General features: G+C 38.6%; 1 protein-coding gene across 1 annotated transcript in view; it reads left to right on the plus strand.

Moving 5' to 3' along the window:
- The window catches only part of LOC136155217 (putative ankyrin repeat domain-containing protein 19), a 63,832-nt gene that overhangs the window by 41,335 nt on the left and 2,449 nt on the right, over window positions 1-20,048 (plus strand). Inside the window, exons 13-18 of the mRNA XM_065917076.1 lie at window positions 8,586-8,715; window positions 9,017-9,078; window positions 10,549-10,636; window positions 13,187-13,215; window positions 13,310-13,382; window positions 15,771-17,150. Of these exons, the coding sequence (XP_065773148.1) occupies window positions 8,586-8,614 (29 nt within the window). The 3' untranslated portion in view covers window positions 8,615-8,715; window positions 9,017-9,078; window positions 10,549-10,636; ... (1 more) ...; window positions 13,310-13,382; window positions 15,771-17,150. The remainder of the gene's footprint in view (window positions 1-8,585; window positions 8,716-9,016; window positions 9,079-10,548; window positions 10,637-13,186; window positions 13,216-13,309; window positions 13,383-15,770; window positions 17,151-20,048) is intronic.

Raw genomic sequence — 20,048 nt, forward strand, 5'->3', positions numbered from 1 at the left:
TAGACTCTTCTGAATGACATATAGCCGAGTTTTATGAAGAACTGAAAGAAAATTTGATCCTTAGGTTTTTTGGTTGTTGTTTTCGAGGTTGGTGGTGGTTTTTGTTTTTTTTTCTTTAATTGAAGTGTAGTCATTTACAATACTGTGTTAGTTTCAGGTGTATAGCAATGTGACTTGGTTACACTTGTATATGTATATATCTATATTGAATATAGTTCCCTCTGGAAGTTCATTTCAAGTTGAAGTGATTACTCTTTTTAAAAAAATTCTCACTTTGAAATGAATGAAGCAGTGTCTTCTATTTAATCTAGCAAAACTTTCATTTGTAGGCAGTTCTAGCTGAGCTCTGTTTTAGGCCTTAGCAGCTGTAATATGAATGAAGAGTTTGTGGCCCTTCCGTTTCTTGTGGTTACTAACTTACTGTTTGATACATACTTAATGTACTTAACTAATTTATCTTGCTGTTTGGTATAGTCTTGGTGGAGGTTTTGGATCTTTTTGAAAATAAAGAGGAAATAAGTAAGCATTTTATCTTCTCTTTTACTAAACTTATAATTTATAATTATATAAATGAGATTCTTAAACTCTCTTCATGACATAAGAAAATTTTAAGTTGCAACAGTCTTAAAGAAAAAAAATGTAGAAATTTCCCGCCCACCCCCCCCCCCCCCCCCCGCCTCCAGAGAGATTCTAATTTGTCTTTTCCTAATATCTGCAAGTAATGGGCAATTGCACATATTAAATGAATGAAATCATAATTCATGATTTTTTTCTTATGTAGACTACTTGTTATAAAATCATAAGGAAAGAAGAATTACCAACAGTTTGTAAAATTGTCTCAGAAAGATAATTTTTTTACTTTTTAAAATATCTATAGTAAAAAATAAATAAATAAATAAATAAAATATCTATAGTAATATGTATATTCCATTTTAAGAATTTTATTAAAGAGTAAAATTTTAAGACTTTTTTCTTAGAAGTTATTTTTAAGTTAAGTTTTATTTTTAAGAAATTTATTTTTAAGGAACTATTAGCTTCAGTATTTATAGGTGTTAAATTAGCATGTCAGTTCTTTGTTACACATGTTAAACAAAAATGCGAATTCTTCCATATCTAAAACTCAGTCATTGTGGTTACTTAATTTTTTCAGCTCATTTGTTCTTTCCTGATGTGAATATTGAGTCCTGCTTGATAATCATAGATGTATTTGAAAACTTTGAAATCTCCAACTTGGATAATCATAGTTTTACTACTTTTTTAATATCTAGATTGTTCCTTCAATGTTTATCTGCCATTGCAGAAGGCATAGATAGAAAATTAGAGCCGTTAGAAAAGAAGAAGATGAGGAAATTTTCAAATGGGGTTTTTAGAAAATGTATTTATTCTTTAATTGAAGGATAATCTCTTTCCAAAATTTTGTTGATTTCTGTCAAACATCAGCAAGAATCAGCCATGGGTACACCCGTGTCCCCTCCCTCCCAAACCCCGTCCCACCTCCCTCCCCATCCCACCCTTCTGCATTGTCTCAGAGTCCCTTTCTGAGCTGCCTGAGTCCTACAGCAAATTCCCACTGGCTCTCTATTTTACACATGAAATTTTATATTTCCATGTTACTCTTTCCATCCATCTCACCCTCTCCCTCCTCCCCTCCTCCATGTCTCTAAGTCTGTTCTCTATGTCTGTTTCTCCATTGCTACCCTGCAAATAAATTGATCAGTACATTTGTAGATTCAGAATCTTTGTAGATTCCATATATGTGCGAATAGTATATGATATTTATATTTCTCTTTCTGACTTGCTTCACTCTGGAGAATAGGCTCTAGGTTTGTCAGCCTTGTTAGAGCTGACTCAGATGTGTTCCTCTTTATGGCTGAGTAATAGTCCATTGCATATATTGTTCTAGTTCTGTGAAAAATGCCATTGGTCATTTGACAGTGATCACACTGAATCTGTAGATTGCATTTGGTAGTATAGTCATTTTCACACTATTCATTCTTCCTACCCAGGAATATGGAATATCTCTCCACCTGTTTATGTCGTCTTTCTTTTCTTTCCTCAGCGTCTTAGAATTTTCCGTATACAGGTCTTTTGTCTCCTTCGGTACGTTTATTGCTAGATATTTTATTCTTTTTGTTGTAGTGGTGAATGGGATTGGCTCCTTAATTTCACTTTCTGATTTTTCATTGTTAGTGTATAGGAATTCAAGTGAGTTCTGTGTATTGACCTTGTATCATACAACTTTGCTAAATTCACTGTTTAGCTCCAGTAATTTTTGTTTACTAGAAAATAGTTTCTCTTGGGTTTTCTATGTGTAGTATCATGTCATTTGCAAAAGTGAGAGTTTTACTTCTTTTCAGATCTGGATTCCTTTTCTTTCTTTCTCTTCTGATTGCCATAGCTAGGACTTCCAAACCCATGCTGAATAATCGTAGTGAGAACGGACAATGTTGTCTTGTTCCTGATCTTAGAGGGAATGCTTTTCATTTTTCCTCATCAAGAATAATGTTTACTGTGGGTTTATCCTACATGGCCTTTACTATGTTGACATAGGTTCCTCCTGTGTCCATATTTTGAAGCGTTTTTGTCATAAACAGGTGCTGAACTGTGTCAAAGGCTTTTTCTGCCTCTATTGAGATGATCACATGGTTCTTATTTTTTAGTTTGTTAAGATGGTGCATCACATTGAAATTGGTTTGTGCATATTGAAGAATCCTTGCATCCCTGGCATAAACCCGAATTGATCATGGTGTATGAGCTATTGAATGTGTTGTTGAATTGTGTTTGCTAATATTTTGTTGAGGGTTTTTGCATCTGTGTTTGTCAGTGATATTGGCCTGTAAGTCTCTTTTTTGTGTTGTCTCTGCCTGGTTTTGGTATCAACGTGATTGTGGCCTCATAGAATGAGTTTGGAAATGTTCCTTCCTCTGCAGTTTTTTGGAAGAGTTTCAGAAAAGTAGGCATTACCTCTTCTCTAAATGTTTGACAAAATTCCCCTGCAAAGCCATCTGGCCCTGAGCTTTTGTTTTTGGGAGATTTTGGATAACACTTTCTATTTCAGTGTTTGTAATTGGCTTGTTTGTCATTTTTATTTCTTCCCTGATTCAGTTTTAGGAGGTTGAACTTTTCTAAGAATCTGTCCATTTCCTCTCAGTTGTCCCTTTTATGAGCGTATTGTTGCTCATAACGTTCTCTTATGATCCTTTTCATTTCTGTGTTGTCTGTTGTAACCTCTCCTTTTTCATTTCTAGTCTTGTCAATTTGGTTTTTCTCCCTTCTGTTCTTGATGAGTCTGGCTAGTGGTATGTCCATTTTGCTTATCTTCTCAAAGAACCAGTATTTAGTCTGATTAATCTTTGCTATTGTTGCCTTCATTTGCTTTTTCATTTATTTCTGCTCTGATCTGTATGATTTCTTTCCTTCTGCTGACTTTAGGGGGTTTGGTTCTTTTTCTAGCTGCTGTAAATGTAGAGTGTTGCCTGTTCAGTACTTTTCTTGTCCTTGAGGTAGGATTGTGCTGCTATCAACTTCTCTCTTGGAAGTGCTTTTACTGAATCCCATAGGTTTTGGGTGATCGTGTTTTTGTTGTCATCTATTTCTAGGAAACTTTTGATTTCCCTGCTTATGTCTTCAATAACCTTTTCATTATTCAGTAATGAATTGTTTAATCTCCATGAATTTGTGTTTTTTGCCATTTTTCTCCTGTAGTTGATATCTAGTCTGATAGTGTTGTGGTCAGAGAAGATACGTGATACATATTTTCAATGTTTTAAAATTTACTGAGGCTTGGTCTGTGGCCCAAGATGTGATCTCTCCTGGAGAATGTTCCATGTGCAGTTGAGAACAAAGTGTATTCTTCTGCATTTGGATGGATAGTCCTGAAGATATCAACCAGGTCCATTGGGTCTAATGTTTCATTGAAGTTCTGTGTTTCCTTATTGGTTCTCTGTCTTTTTTTTTTTTTTTTTTTCATTTATTTTTATTAGTTGGAGGCTAAATACTCCACAACATTGCAGTGGGTTCTGTCACACATTGACATGAATCAGCCATGGAGTTACATGTGTTCCCCATCCCGATCCCCCCTCCCACCTCCCTCTCCACCAGATTCCTCTGGGTCTTCCCAGTGCACCAGGCCCGAGCACTTGTCTCATGCATCCCACCTGGGCTGGTAATTTGTTTCCTTATAGACAATATACATGCTATTCTCTCGAAACATCCCACCCTCGTCTTCTCCCACAGAGTCCAAAAGTCTGTTCTATACATCTGTGTCTCTTTTTCTGTTTTGCGTATAGGGTTATCATTACCATCTTTCTAAATTCCATATATATGTTAGTATGCTGTAATGATCTTTATCTTTCTGGCTTACTTCACTCTGTATAATGGGCTCCAGTTTCATCCATCTCATTAGAACTGATTCAAATGAATTCTTTTTAACGGCTGAGTAATATTCCATGGTGTATATGTACCAGAGCTTCCTTATCCATTCATCTGCTGATGGGCATCTAGGTTGCTTCCATGTCCTGGCTATTATAAACAGTGCTGCAATGAACATTGGGGTGCATGTGTCTCAGATCTAGTTTCCTCAGTGTGAATGCCCAGAAGTGGGATTGCTGGGTCATATGGCAGTTCTATTTCCAGTTTTTTAAGAAATCTCCACACTGTTCTCCATAGTGTCTGTACTAGTTTGCATTGCCACCAACAGTGTAAGAGGGTTCCCTTTTCTCCACACCCTCTCCAGCATTTATTGCTTGTAGACTTTTGGATAGCAGCCATCCTGACTGGCGTGTAATGGTACCTCATTATGGTTTTGATTTGCATTTCTCTGATAATGAGTGATGTTGAGCATCTTTTCATGTGTGTGTTAGCCATCTGTATGTCTTCTTTGGCGAAATGTCTGTTTAGTTCTTTGTCCCATTTTTTGATTGGGTCATTTATTTTTCTGGAATTGAGCTTCAGGAGTTGCTTGTATATTTTTGAGGTTAATCCTCTGTCTGTTGCTTCATTTGCTATTATTTTCTCCCAATCTGAGGGCTGTCTTTTCACCTTACTTGATTCTCTGTCTTGATGATCTGTCCATTGGTGTAAGTGGGGTGTTAAAAGTCCCCCACTATGACTGTGTTGCTTTTGAATTCCCCTCTTATGCATGTTACTGCTTGCCTTGTGTATTGTGGTTTTTCTATGTTGGGGGCATAAATATTTCCAATTGTTATGTCTTCTTCTTGGATTGACCCTTTGATCATTATGTAGTGTCCTTCTTCGTCTCTTATGATATTCTTCATTTTAAAGTCTGTTTTGTGTGAAATAAGGATTGCCACACTGGCTTTCTTTTGGTTACCATTCAAATGGAATATCTTTTTCCATTCATTTACTTTCAGTCTGTATTTGTCTCTAGGTCTGAAGCGGGTCTCTTGTGGGCAGTATATATATGGCTCTTGTTTTTGTATTCATTCAGTTATTCTGTATCTTTTGGTTGGTGCATTGAATCCATTTACATTTAAAGTACTAATTGATATATATGTTCCTGTTGACATTTTCTTAATTGTTTCTGGTTTGTTTTTGTAGATCTTTCCTTTCTCTTGTGTTTACTGGCTGTAAGTCCCTTTAGTATTTGTCGTAAGGCTGGTTTGGTGGTGCTAAATCCTCTTAACTTTTGTTTCATCTGTAAACCTTTTGATTTCTCCATCAATTTTGAATGAGATCTTTTCAAGTAGGGTTTTCTGTTTCTTTCTTACGTCACAGTAGTACTTTAAAATGCCTCATAATTCCATCCTCACATAAACATTTCTCTTCTACAAATTAAAACTTGTCTTTTAAGATCAATTTTAAAACAGAGTCTTCTTGTAGCATCTTGAATGGGTGTTTTACAATTAAACCTTTTCATTAAACTTAAAAATGCCTATTATGGTAATATGTCAGAAACAAGTATTTGCATATTTTTTAAAAAGTATATTTTTATATCCTTGAAACATGTTGAAATATATAATTGACCATTTTAATCTCATAGTTTTCTTCCCCTGGTATTGTTTTATTTTCAAAAGTTCAGAATTCTGCCTAGGTTTGTATTAATTATACCAAGTTAGTATCTTTTACAAATAATTAAAGTATATGTTTTTCCTGAATAAGTTTATCTATTTCTAATTCAAATGTTTTTACCCAAATCCTTTCTTCTGAGTCCCTTGCATGCCTCAAAATAATTTATTATACCCCAAACTGAAGGCATTATCCCTGACGCTTCCCTCATCCCTGACTGTTTATAAGCTGTCCCTTCATCTGTCCTCCCCATCCTAGTAGACAGCATCACTGAATTTCAGCCACAGTAGGAAAGATCCTGGAGTCCAAACGTCCTTGAAATTACCAGCTCCAGTCACTCAGGAAGTTCAGTATTTTCTGCCTGCTTATCAGTTTTCGTATCTTATCACCATAACTCACTGTCTCACCTATAATCTTGAAATATTCTTTTCTAGTTTGGCTACCCTGATGTTCTTTTTTATGTTGCTGCCAGAGTAACCTTTCTAAAATATACTTGCTAATCTTTTCATTCCTCCTGGCTGTGCAGTTTGTTTTAGAATGACTGTTACCATTTCTGTTTGGCTCTTTTCAAAGCCAAATTAGCTTTTTAATTGCAGGTGCATGGACACTTTGGGTGATGCACAGTGTCTGGTGTGCTTACTGCCCACGTGGAGATTTGCTTACAGGCTTTTGGTTTCTGTTTTCCTCTTTACTGCCCTCCTGTACATACTGTCATGTTTGCTGCTTCCTTCAGTCTGCGTCTGAATTTATCCATAAGGAGTTCATGGGCTGTGCCACACTCAGCTCCCGGTCTTGTTTTTGCTGACTGTATAGAACTTCTCCATCTTTGGCTGCAAAGAGTATAGTCAACCTGATTTCGGAATTGACCATCTGGTGATGTCCATGTGTAGAGTCTTCTCTTGTGTTGTTGGAAGCGGGTGTTTGCTATGACCAGTGTGATCTCTTGGCAGAACTCTATTAGCCTTTGCCCTGCTTCATTCTCTACTCCAAGGCCAAATATCCAAATAGGGAAAGGAGTACATCAAGGCTATATATTGTCACCCTGCTTATTTCACTTATGTGCAGAGTACATCATGAGGAACGCTGGTCTGGATGAAGCACAAGCTGGAATCAAGATGACTGGGAGAAATATCAATAACGTCAGATATGCAAAGGACACCACGCTTATGGCAGAAATTGAAGAACTAAAGAGCCTCTTGATGAAAGTGAAAGAGGAGAGTGAAAAGGTTGGCTTAAGACTCAACATTCCAAAACCTAAGATAATGGCATCCGGTGCCATCACTTCATGGGAAATAGATGGGGAAACAGTGGAAACAGTGACAGACTGTATTTTCTTGGGCTCCAAAATCACTGCAGATGGTGACTGCAGCCATGAAATTAAAAGACAGTTGCTCTTTGGAAGAAAAGTTATGACCAATCTAGGCAGCATATTAAAAAGCAGAGACATTACTTTGCCAACAAAAGTCCATCTAGTCAAAGCTATGATTTTCCCAGTAGTCAAGTATGGATGTGAAAGTTGGACTATAAAGACAGCTGAGTGCCAAAGAATTGATGCTTTTGAACTGTGTTGTCGGAGAAGACTCTTGCAAGTCCCTTGGACTTCAAGGAGATCCAACCAGTCCATCCTAAAGCAAATCAGTCCTGAATATTCATTGGAAGGACTGATGCTGAAGCTGAAATTTTGACCACCTGATGCGAAGAACTGACTCATTGGAAAAGACCCTGATGCTGGGAATGATTGAAAGCAGGAGGAGAAGGGGACGACAGAGGATGAGATGGTCGGATGGCATCACCAACACAATGGACATGAGTTTGAGTAAACTTTGGGAGTTGGCAATGAGCAGGGAGGCCTGGCGTACTGCCGTCCATGGGGTCACAAAGAGTCGGACATGACTGAGGGACTGAACCAAATTGAACTTGCTACTTCCTAGTGCAGGGCAGTCTTTTCCCTTTCATTTGAATAAAAGCATGGCACCTAATAAAATAAAATATTTTTGTGTTGATGTAATGCCTTTACTTGTTTAGTAGATCCCCATCACTTGAAGGAAGAAGATGACACTTGCTTCTTCCTGTGTGAACCTGGTGCTCCAGTTTTGTCTCTCGATACAGTTCCCAGTAACTGTGATCTGTTTTCCACATGACTTGTTGACGTTGGTGCACACCGCATCTGTGGGTTCGGGCCGCCCTTCCTGGAACCCCCCTCCCATCCCGGCTCCGCACGCTCTGTCTCTGAGACACAGCCCCTGTCCCAGCGTTCCGTGCGCTTCGCGGGTCCTCCCGCCTCCTCGCCCCTTGGAGCCCGTGCTGCACTCTCTGCCCCTCAGCTGCAGAGCTGCCGACGGATCCTCTTCTGCTCTTGTTTGCTTTCATGTGTCTCTGCCTCACCCAGACACAGAGCAGAGTAACTTTTCTTTACAGTTCTAACTCCTCCCGGGACATCCTAAAGGATGTCCTAGACACAGTGATTGCTTGTCGTCTTACTGATGGACTGAATGACCAAATGAATGAGTATGTTTTCTGAAGTTGGGTTTTGGTTTCATTTTGTCTTGTTTTTATAGGAAGGAGCCAAGAAGCCAGAACTTGTTGAAAAAGAAAGTGATACTTCTTTTATTGAAAGGGCTCCCCAAGAACAAGCAAGTCATGACCATTTGACTTCTGTTGATAGAGCACACAAAAATAATAAACATGGTAAGTTAGTGAATGTCTGTGAATTTTTTCTATACTTAAAAGCAAATATAAAAACATGTAAAGGGTATGGATCCAAATACGATATCCATTTTGTTTTAAGTACATTTCTTTTGCTCTCTTTCTTCAGAAGTGTCCCACCTACTACCAACTTTATATTCCTGAAAATGCTTCAACCCTCTGAAATTCTTTTCCGCTAGTTTATTTTATTGAAATATTTGTGGATAGAGATAGACTTACATATGTCTTTAAAATTCATAGTAGTGAATGTTCTCATTAATGTATCTGTGACTGCATATTACAGACATGATGTCAGCTGTAGGACTGGGAGAAGAGGAAGACACAGAATCGCCTTGGGATTCTGAGGTACTGTCTTCTGTTACTATTTTGAAATGTAAGCCCTGAGTAATAAGAACATGAAAGCAGGAGATGCTGTGACTTTCTCACCTTTGCATTTCCCCATCAAAACTTTGTTGTTTCTTTTAACCTACACTCCGTGCTAAATATTACCACATAGTACACTTTTGTTCATTTGCAAGGTTCACCTAATGGAGTCCGTGTAGTACAGAAACCAAGGCTTAGAGATGGTAAGGAATCTGTTTGAGTTCTGAAGTTACATTTATGTGAATATTGAAAGATTGTTTCAGGTCAGTCCATGGCCACATGTTTCTTTGTTGTGTGTGTGTGTGTGTGTGTGCGTGTGCGTGCGTGTGCATGGCCACATATTTCTTTGTTTTGTGTGTGTGTGTGTGTGTGTGTGTGTGTGTGTGTGAGGTCAGTCCATGGCCACATGTTTCTTTGTTTTGTGTGTGTGTGTGTGTGTGTGGTCAGTCCATGGCCATGTTTCTTTGTTTTGTGTGTGTGTATGTGTGTGTGTGTGTGTGTGTGTGTATGTGTTTATCACCTCTTTTTTAGATTCTTTCCCATATGGGCCATTGCAGAATATTGAGTGGCATTCCCTGTGCTAGACAGCAGGTCCTCATCAGTTACCTGTTTAATACACAATAGTGTGTAGCGTGTATGTGTCAGTCCCAATCTCCCAGCCAAATGTATGTTTATTTGGTACATACGCATCTGTAAACCTGCTAGAGAGGGTCAGAGAGAAACAGGTTGAATTGTGGTTTTTTATCACTTGGAGCTTGAAAGATAGTGCTTGAAACTTGAAAGTGTTACTGTGTTTGGATTGTCAGATTAATCTGAAAGAAACATTTCAACAGAAGCAAAAGCATGGGGAATAGTAATAAATATGTGGGATTGTAATAGCAGCAGTTTGCTTTAGCAGTGTTTTAATAAGTACAAACCATTTTGGATTGTTTAAGTAGCAGGGGGACTTCCCTGGTGGCTCCGACGGTAAAGCGTCTGCCTACAACGTATTAGAGCAACGTTCGATCCCTGGGTCGGGAAGATCCCCTGGAGAAGGAAATGGCAATCCACTCCAGTACTCTTGCCGAGAAAATCCCATGGATGGAGAAGCTAGGCGGGCTACAGTCCATGGGGTCGCAAAGAGTCAGACATGACTGAGTGACTCAACTTAAGTAGCAGGGCAGAGCCCCTTTATGGCAGCCGTACCTGAGGTAACATAAAGTAACGATGCCCTGTTTGAAGGTGGCAGCTATGGAAGGAGATAGGAAGGGCCTGATGTCTTCATTGCTGGCAGCCACTGCCTGGTGATCCAGCAGTGTATGAAGTCAGCATCCAGGTTCTGTCAGTTGGCAGCTGTGAGATCTTGGCAAAACCTGTCTTAACTGGGTTAAATGTAGGCAGTTTTTAAAAGTAGGGTATTTTCTTAAGAAGACATTAGGAAACCTTCATGGAACTCAATATTCATTTTAACAGAGTATCTCTGAGAGTGTTCCACAGAAGTTTCTGGATCATTTATCTGGAGATGAAAGAGGAAAAAATACATTAAATGGACAAGCAGAAGGTAAGAGCTGTATTTTATAGAAAGGTTATTTGACAGAACATTGATTTAAAATGGGAATATTCTAACAGGCAAAAAAAAAAAAAAAACACCCCACCTGTCAGATGCATAGGGAGGAAAAAGATGAGAAGAGGAGGGAAATTGTGTATCTTATCAGGTGTCAGGCACAGTTGAAATTGAGAATCCAGTTTAAGGAGCTAAATTATTAGTTCCTGGACTTCTTGGAGGTCCAAATATTAAGACTGTCCAGGGCAGGGGTGGAGGCTCGATCCCTGGTGAGGGAACTAAGACTCCACATGGCACATGGACAAAAGAAAAAATTATTGGTTCTGTTTCAAGATACTCAACAGCCAAAGGAAGGTTGAGAAATAAGAGGAAAGAGGGAATGGAGGATGACAGAGGCAGAGGGCACAGGGAGGAAATGAAGGAAAAAGAAGCAAGGGCCTATGGGGGAGGGGCCGTAAGTAAGATAGGTCTTTAGGAAAAGGGAGAGTGTTTGACGTGGGCCGTGACTGTGAAGTGAGCTTCCTGCACCTAAACTTGTCAGAGAAGAGCAGCAAAGTTTCCCCCGCTTTCTGTTTTCCTCATTGTTACGAAGTCATTTGGGGCTGTGCGTTATCCTTTGTGGAGGAACATGGGCATAGGTGCTCAGCTGTAAATGTTTGCAAATTGACGTCCTACAAAATGTCGCTGCTTTATAGGACGGTGTCACATAGGCCAAAATAAGAGAACTGGAAAGGAGAGAGCGGGGGACATGATAGAGAGATCAAGGAACCTACAACCTGATAGAGAGTCCACTGTAAAGTTTCCAGCTTGTCATGCAGTTTCAGTCTGGGGGGAAGTGTTAGAGTGAGGAAGTTGAGGCTAAGATTTCAGGAGAATAGGTTAAGTTGAAGTCATGTAGAAGCAGACTGTGTAGACCAGTTTCTCAAATTTTAATTAGGCGCCTGGGGACCCTGTGTGAAGTGGACATGCTGAGCACGAGGTCTGAGATCCTGCATTTCTAACAAGCTCTCCGAGTAGCAAGGGTCTAGCCTTGCTTTTAGAGAAATCTGGAAGAAGAGCACTGGCTATTGCAGGGCATAACAGGATCAGGGGAGAGCATTATTTTGTTTTTCTTTCTGAGCATGTCTATAGCCAGCGGAAAGCAAAGAGTTGAAGTAGCAATTATAGGTGTAAGATACCATTGCTAAGCAAAGAAGGCAAAAGAAGTGGTGGGATGATCCATAGAAAGAATGTAAAGGGGGAAAATTAAGGCCACGGATCCAGAGATTATCCTTCATAGAGGAAAGACTCTAGTGAAAGGACAAAGGGAGGAAAGGAAGGCCTTAGGGAGGTGAGTTTGGAGTTGATGGTGCACTTGAGAGAACACCTTCTAGATGACTTCAGTGTATTTACCCTGAAAAGAGATAAGATCATTATTGCTCCAGAGAATCCTGGAGGTGGGAGGGGGTGCTAGAAGTAGGGTCAACCCCAGCCACTCCAAGTAGCTATAGACATCAAAGATGTATGTTGTACTGGTATTTGTTATTCAAATTAGATTGATTTGAATATGGAGGGATTGACTTGTTTTTAGAAGATAACTGATTTTTTGACAGTTGTTTCATAGAAATCCTTTTAAGCATTAGCATGATGTACCCAACCAAACTAAGTTTTGAAACAAAACAGATTGATAGGGTTCATTCCCTAAATGCTAGAATTGGTATTTTCAAGAAATACTACACTGATTTTAAAACATGCAAGATTTTTAACATCTAATAATTGTGTGGCAATTAAATTTATTATTTCCTTTTTGATCATTGTATTTCAATGTTGAAAATCTTTCGGGCATTATTTCGTAGGTGTGTCTTACATGCCTTCTTGCGTGAGTGGATCGAGAAACTTTAAGATGGCTGAACTAGAGGAGCCCAGACATGCAGGCATAGCAGTAGCCCACGTGGGTGTGGAAAAAAATGAATACTTTTATGAAACGTTTTTCTACAAGTGTATATTCGAGCTACTCAGGTCATTGCTTTCTCTGATGAGAAATGAATTACATTTTCGGCTGAACGGTCATCCCAACTGTGCACTTCTTACATGACTGGACAGATTGAAGAGCATGTTAAATACTTGTATAACGGTGTAACTGTTACTCTTGTCTTGGATTCAAGATATACTGTTGCATTTTACCATCAGCTTTCACATTTATCTTCTTGGGGTCATGATTTGCTCCTCTGATTAAGATTAATTTTCTCCTCATCAGTCAGCATGTTCACGTTGGTCTGTGTGCTCTTTAATATTTTCTATAAAGTCATTGAAAACATGATGTTACTTTTGAAATCTTACTGCATGTTTTGGTAACCCTGTATTCCTGTTTTTCTTCACTGTCTGTAATGGATTCATAAGTCTGTCTTGCCAGTGTCCTAACATCTCCCTAAAAACGAGACACTGAAACCGAATGTATTCAGTGTCAAGGCTGAGCACGAGGATTCTGCTCGGTACTAACTCTGCATGAATGTACGGCTGGCTTTCATATTTACATGTGATTAACTCTATGTCCCTTTTGCCTTTTAGAGTCTCCTGAGAAATATCCTAATGTGAAGGTAAAAATGTTTATGCTTTTATCTTGATTTATGAACTGTGGATTGTATCATATGCACATTATTTATTAATCAACTTGTTTCCAAACCCATTCAGCCCACAGTCGGAGTGAAAGATTCTGTTCCTAATAAAACAGTAGGAACGAACGATCCACAAACATCTATTTCAGGTAAATTTTGCGGTACGCACTTAACTCTGGCTCCTGCATTGCAGGCAGATGCTTTGCCATTGAGCCATCAGGGAAGTCCCTTCAGGAAAGACGGACACTGAAATATTTGAAATGCTAGCTCTTCGTACTCCTAACTTCTTTTTGCAAATTTAATTGAAGAATTGGACATACATAAGGAAAATGTTATTTTTGGTACCCATGTTTTAAAAGAAAAGATATTCACAAGCATATGAACAAGAAATGTTTAAAATGTAAGCTTGAACTCAAGATGTTTGTGTATATGTTTCGTTATCCATTAAATTCTCAGTTTGGAATCTCTATACTCTCAGGAATTCTCAGAGATTAATTATTATTAGACCCTAAGATTTTTCCAGTGTCCAAAAATGCTTATTTTTGAACTCTGACCTTTCCCTAGAGTAAAGCTTCGCTTGCTAATATGTCAGTTGTATTTCAGCTTATAATTATTTCATTTTAGTGTTCTTACACAGATGAATGTAGGCCAGTCAGATGTTTTGATTAGCAGACTGAGTGTGTGTGTGTGTTTGTGGTGTCTTTGATTATTAGGAGTAGGAGAAGTAATCATACCTTAGATGCGATAGACATAATCTTTCAAAACAGGGATTCTGAAAGTTTTTGGCTTTAGGATCCTTTTATACTTCTCAAAATTATTGAGAATTCCAAGGAACTTTGTTTCTTGTTGTTCACTGTATTGGAAAATAAAACAGAAAAACTTAAAATACAAGCACACACCATCATAGTTGCTAATTCCATTAGTCCTTAGTGTTATGATATCACATATCGTGTCTCTGAAGAATGCCACTGCCCACAGAACAGCATGAGAATGGAGGTAACGTTTAGTGTTGTTGTGAAAAGAGTCCTGACCTCTTGTACCCCCTGACCCGATGGGTCTCTGGACTTAAGCGATTTTGAGGGGACACTTGAGAATCACTGTTTTAAACCATTGAAGTGGCTGTATATAAAATGATAAAGGGGCCCTTGTGTTGACACAGGGTTAAGTTTCACTTTTACATTTCTTGCTTGTTTCTTTGACTTCTGTTAAGAAATTCAGATCTAGCAGTTTTAGTTTTTTGTGGTGTATTCATTCCTGTCTCATGGCCCTCTGTGCTCTTTGGATCCAGTGTGGTCCTAGACTTACCTATTTTCACATGGAAACAATTAGTCACACACAAGGCTATCATTTCTTATATAAGTTTATGATGTTTTTGTTTAGTCGCTAAGTTGTGTTGAACCACTGCGACCTCATGGAGTGTAGCCCGCCAGGATCCTCTGTCCAAGAGATTTTCCAGGCAAGAGGCAAGCGTACTGGAGTGGGTTGCCATTTCCTTCTCCAGGGTATGATGTTTCTCCAAGGCTTTCAAAATGAGTTCTGAAGATATATGTACATCGAGGAAAGACCATCTCGTTGAAATTAAAGTACTTGTTGATGGTGGTGGTGTTCAGTCGCTAAGTCGTGCCTGATTCTTTGTGACCCCATGGACTGCAGCCAGGCCTCTCTCTTCCTCACCACCTCCCGGAGTTCACCCAGGTTCATGTCCATGGAATCAGCGATGCTGTCCAAAACATCTCATCCTCTGCCGCCCCCTTCTCTGCTTGCCCTTCTCTTCTCATCCTGCCCTCAGTCTTTCCCAGCATCAGGTGCTTTTCCGGTGAGCCAGCTGTTCACATCAGATGCGCAAAGTATTGAAGCTTCAGCTTCAGCATCAGTCCTTCCAGTGAATATTCAGGGTTGATCTCCCTTAGGATTGACTGGTTTGATCTCTGTGCTGTCCAGGGTTCTCTCAAGAGTCTCCCCAGCACCACAGTTTGAAAGCATCAATTCTTCAGCACTCAGACTTCTTTATAGTCCAGCTCTCACACGTGACTCCTGAAAAACCAGACCTTTGACTCTACGGACCTTTGTCAGCAAAGTGATGTCTTTGCTTTTTAATATGTTGTCTAGGCTTCTACCATTAATTAAAGTAGTACCATTCATTGAAAGTGTTTTTAAAACCATGGTCTCTAGAACACACAATATCATCATGCAAAATTAAATGTAAAATAAATTAGAGATAAATTTTGTTAATAAAATATTTGTATCTTGAAGGAAAATAATAATAAAGTTCTTATGAAATAGAGAGTATGTAATAAAGACTGAGTGAGTCAAAGTAATACTAGAAAATTGAAAAGTAGAAGAAATGAGACATCCTAGTTAACATCTCTTCATGATTGACAGTGGCATGAAAGATAGAGTCACCTCTGAAGGGTAGTGAATATGAGGGGAAGAAGGATGTGGAACTGATTCTCTGAAGAAAGACTTTGTACGAGGTAGTCAGAGTTGTTTCTTCCTCAGATCCTGATAAATGGAGACTTTGTTTTCACATTTTTCAGACTGGGATTCGACTAGTTGGAGCCTCAGTAGTGAGACTTGTCAAAGAGCCGGGCATTTGAAAGTTGATGATCGGCGTCCGTTGGTGTCCCAACTGGTGACCAAAACTCAGTCAGCACCCACAGAACTCGGACAGAAGACCGCAACAGATAAAGAAAAGATGAAAAACGCAGCGATGTTTCTGGTAGGGAATTCCATGCCCCATCACCCGGGCCAGTCTCCGCTGCCAGAAAACAGAGAAAGCAAACAAGGTAATGCAGAAGCCCAGGGCACTCAGCCGTGCGCCACCTGGGCACGGCCTTACCATCATTCTGACGGATCCGGATTCGAGTTTGTGGCGAAACCTACCTTGTGCTGACTCCTTTTATGCAAGCTACAGCCAAACACTTCCTCTTAGCAAGGTGTCTGCATTCTCCCTCTGACCATGGTAGTATAATAAATAACAAAGAGAGTGTGGAGGAAGCAAGTTTGTTTAGGCTAGTATTTAGCATACATCTGAGAGTGGATAGCAGGATTATATTTAGAACTCTGGGACTCTTTGTGAGATCTAGGTAGACAAGTAATTATTGAAAAAACAATAAAGACTGTTCATACTAACGTGATTTTAAACAGCATGCCCTCTGCAGTCTAGAAGCCAAGAGGATAGAGATGTGAAGAAATAATTCACAGTTTAGATGTATATCGATCGCTAGAGAAGTCTATAAAGATACACTAGAAAAATCTATAAAGTACTAAGGTAGCTACAAGGAAACAGAGACCTATTTATCTGGGGAAAGATAGCTATAATCAAGGGAAACTTCACAAAGCAGGTTGAGTCTTAAAAGATGAAAAGTAAATTGTCAGAAGAGCACAGGGAAGCGTTTCAGATGAAGTAATTGATAAAAGCACAAAAAGTAAGAGGAATTTGTAAACTAAGAATAATAATGTAGTTGAAGCTTGGCATGTTGTTAAAAAGATACTGTCATGAAGTAGAGAAGAGAATATACTGTGACTTTATATGTCTGCCCTGTATTTTGAAATTCTGTTTGGTTTCTGATTGTTTTTTTCACTGATGCTTGGATGAATTCATGAATGAATCTTTGAGGTGTTTGTGTGCCTGTATCCTGGTGACATCTGGTGTTTCCCAAATGGTTTGTTGAAGTTTTGATCATTGGAAGTATTTCTTAAACAAGTAAATATTCATCTGAAGATAAATTTTCGACTTAAGCTGTCATTTGGTACAATGTTTTAAATCTGTGTTTTAAATAAAGATTATGTTTTTTGTCTAAATATTCTAAGTAATTTTAACTAAAGATGCAGATTTGTCAGGAGAACTAGACATGGAAGCGATATTGGAGGAAGAACAAGAAAAACTTGATGGAAATGAAAATAACCATTCACAGGTGAGGAAAACTAGAAATTTAAATTTCTGGTTTAATACCATTTTCTATGCTTTACCAACACAATACAGTGTGTAACAGAGTCCATAACAAATAAAATCGGCTTTCAAAATTATGCTTTTAGAATTGGTAGATAATAATTTAGTAATTTAATTTTTTTAATTTAGTAGTTTTTATATTATTTAATATAATAATTTAGTTTAATAGCTTAATAATTTAATAGTTTTTATAGCACTTTTATTATACAACTTAAAATACTGTTCGAATCTATTATAATTTATAGCTCGTCTTTGGAATTGAGGGAAAAAAATTTCCTGACTTGTTTACTTTTGCCATTTTTATAACTTCATTACATGATTAAGAAGGTGATATCAAAGACTGAATCGTAAGATTAAGCAGTTGAAATTCTGAACAATATGACGGCCCCTGACCTAGATACATGTAAAGAGAAATCATTCCCAGTGGCTCAAGGTTTTCCATTGAAATCGCCAGTCACTGCCGTCAAGATGAACGATTCATTCTGCCTGTGATCTCGGCATAATCGACTTAGGGATGAACATTCAGGGAGAGACTGGGGTCATAGAATCAACCCAGTTGCCTATTAAGAGAATCGAACCTTCTAGATTGGACCTTTGTTTTTAGGGTACAAATAATAACGTTCGAATTTATTTCTTTTCAGGGTGGGAAATCAGTAGATATTACTAAAAATGCTTTATCCACTTTCTTTGGTGGATATTAGAACATAATATAACTGAATGTTGGGGCTTCCTGGGTAGCTCATCTGGTAAAGAATCTGCCTGCAATGCAGGAGACCCCGTTTCAATTCCTGGGTCGAGAAATCTCCCTGGAGAAGGGATAGGGCACCCACTCCAGTGCTGTCGGGCTTCCCTGGCGGCTCAGACAGAAAGAATCCGCCTGCAATGTGGGAGACCTGGGTTCGATCCCTGGGTTGGGAAGGCATGGGTTGAGGAGGGTGTGGCAACCCACTGAAGTCTTCTTGCTTGGAGAATCCCCGTGGCCAGAGGAGCCTGGGGGACTACAGTCCTTGGGGTCGCAGAGAGTCAGACACGACCTAGCACACACAGAGCTGAATGTGAGCAGGCAATATGTACTGATGTACAGCACTATCATGATATATGATTTACATTAAAATTTAGGAATTGGTTCCTCTTTCTGATTAGTGTTAATTGATTTTGGCTCCTGGTCATATAAAGTTTGTCTGTTCTCCAGATATTAGTCCTTAAAAAAGAAAACCAAAACCTTAACAGACATGCTGTAGGGACTCCCCATATACGGTATTGTGAAGTGAACTATTTTTAAGGGAAGAAGCATTTGTAACATTAAAAATCATCTAATTCATTTTTGGTAGATTTAATGTGTATGAATTGTTTAATTCAGTCAAGCAGTGACAAAATTGGGTTTGTGAGTTACTGTTTTTCTCCTATTTTCCGGTAAGGCAAGTTATTTTTCACTGCTTAGTTGTGATCTGGTGATTTGTGAGTAGTTACATATAAATGAAGAAGTTTAACAGTAAAATTTTAATGAGTTTCTGATTTTTATTTATCCATACTATTAGTTAAGGATTATATTATTTTGCACACATGTACCCTGACAGAAAAGACACCTGAAAATCAAATCAACCCAATTAATCTTCCACTTTTGCAGCTGCAAAAATTGCCTCAAGAACCAGAAATGAATAAGGAATGTGGTAGACAGGACAGATCTGTATGTTCAAGGCCTCCTTGTGTGGAGAAGTATGAAAAAATGTGGATCAAACATGGCAAATTAGAATGGAAAGAGAAGTTAGAACCATCACAAATGACTTAAAGCAGAAGTTAGGTGAAATTTGTGAGAAATACAAAATTATCATCTGTCCTAAGGAGGAGCCACTATATGATCACCTTAAAGAAGGAGCAAAGAAAGGAAATACCTCCTAACATGACAAATAATATAGCTGATTGTGGGGAGAAAGATGCATTTGGAGTATCTGTCTCTAGAATTCCAAGTATGTCCTGAACAAAAAGAACCCAGTCTCGAAAATGGTTTTTCGTCGCATGAACTATGGGTCCCCGGGATACGCTTGTCAGTCATCTTCAAAGCTTTGTTTCAGGGAAAATAAAATAGACCTTGAAAGTGATAAACTAGATATTGAACATGTGTTTATCAAAAATGAGGAGAGTTTTTATAATGATGCAGAAAATAAAAAAGTAGGGGAGCAGGTAGTTACATTTGAAGTGAAAGAAGACCAAGAGTTTGATATGCAAATATCAGACAATATGAGGCAAAATCCCATGAATGGGAAATTAGACATTGGATAGACACGTCAGTCTAGTCTGTGGCTTGTCTGCTCCGGTAAGATGAAACACATAATTGAAATAAAAAGTCACGGTACTCCTGCTGTCATGAAAAATCCTGATAAGAAAAGCAAACCAATACAGGACTGGTTCCAGAAGCTCCTGCATGCAGGTAATTGCAGTGCTAGTGACGACGAAAGCGTGGAAGCCGAATTTGAAAATGGGAATTCTCCTCCACCGAATAGTCACAGAGCATCCAAAGTGTATCTAAGTGAAGAATGGACAGAAGGATATGCAGAGGTTTAAGAATGAAATAGACATGTTACAAGTAGTGTTGTTAGCTTTGGGAAAAAAGAAAATTCAACTTCCAAAAGAGGTAGAGTTTCATTTGCTCTTGCTTTGGTTTTGCCCTTTCTGGCTGATCTGGTCCATTTTGATTTTCTACTTATGAATAAAGTGGGGTCATTTAAATAGGTACTTGTGTAGAAATAAGTTATTTCTGCCTTCCACATAATAGGAATTCAGGAAACTGTTTTCATAGCTTTTGTCCTTCAATCAGTCTAATTCTGTCTCTGTCAGTCTTGCATATGGACTGGGAAACTCATTT

Source organism: Muntiacus reevesi, unplaced genomic scaffold, assembly GCF_963930625.1.
Source record: "Muntiacus reevesi unplaced genomic scaffold, mMunRee1.1 SCAFFOLD_170, whole genome shotgun sequence".
In the NCBI taxonomy this organism is placed as follows: Eukaryota; Metazoa; Chordata; class Mammalia; order Artiodactyla; family Cervidae; genus Muntiacus; species Muntiacus reevesi.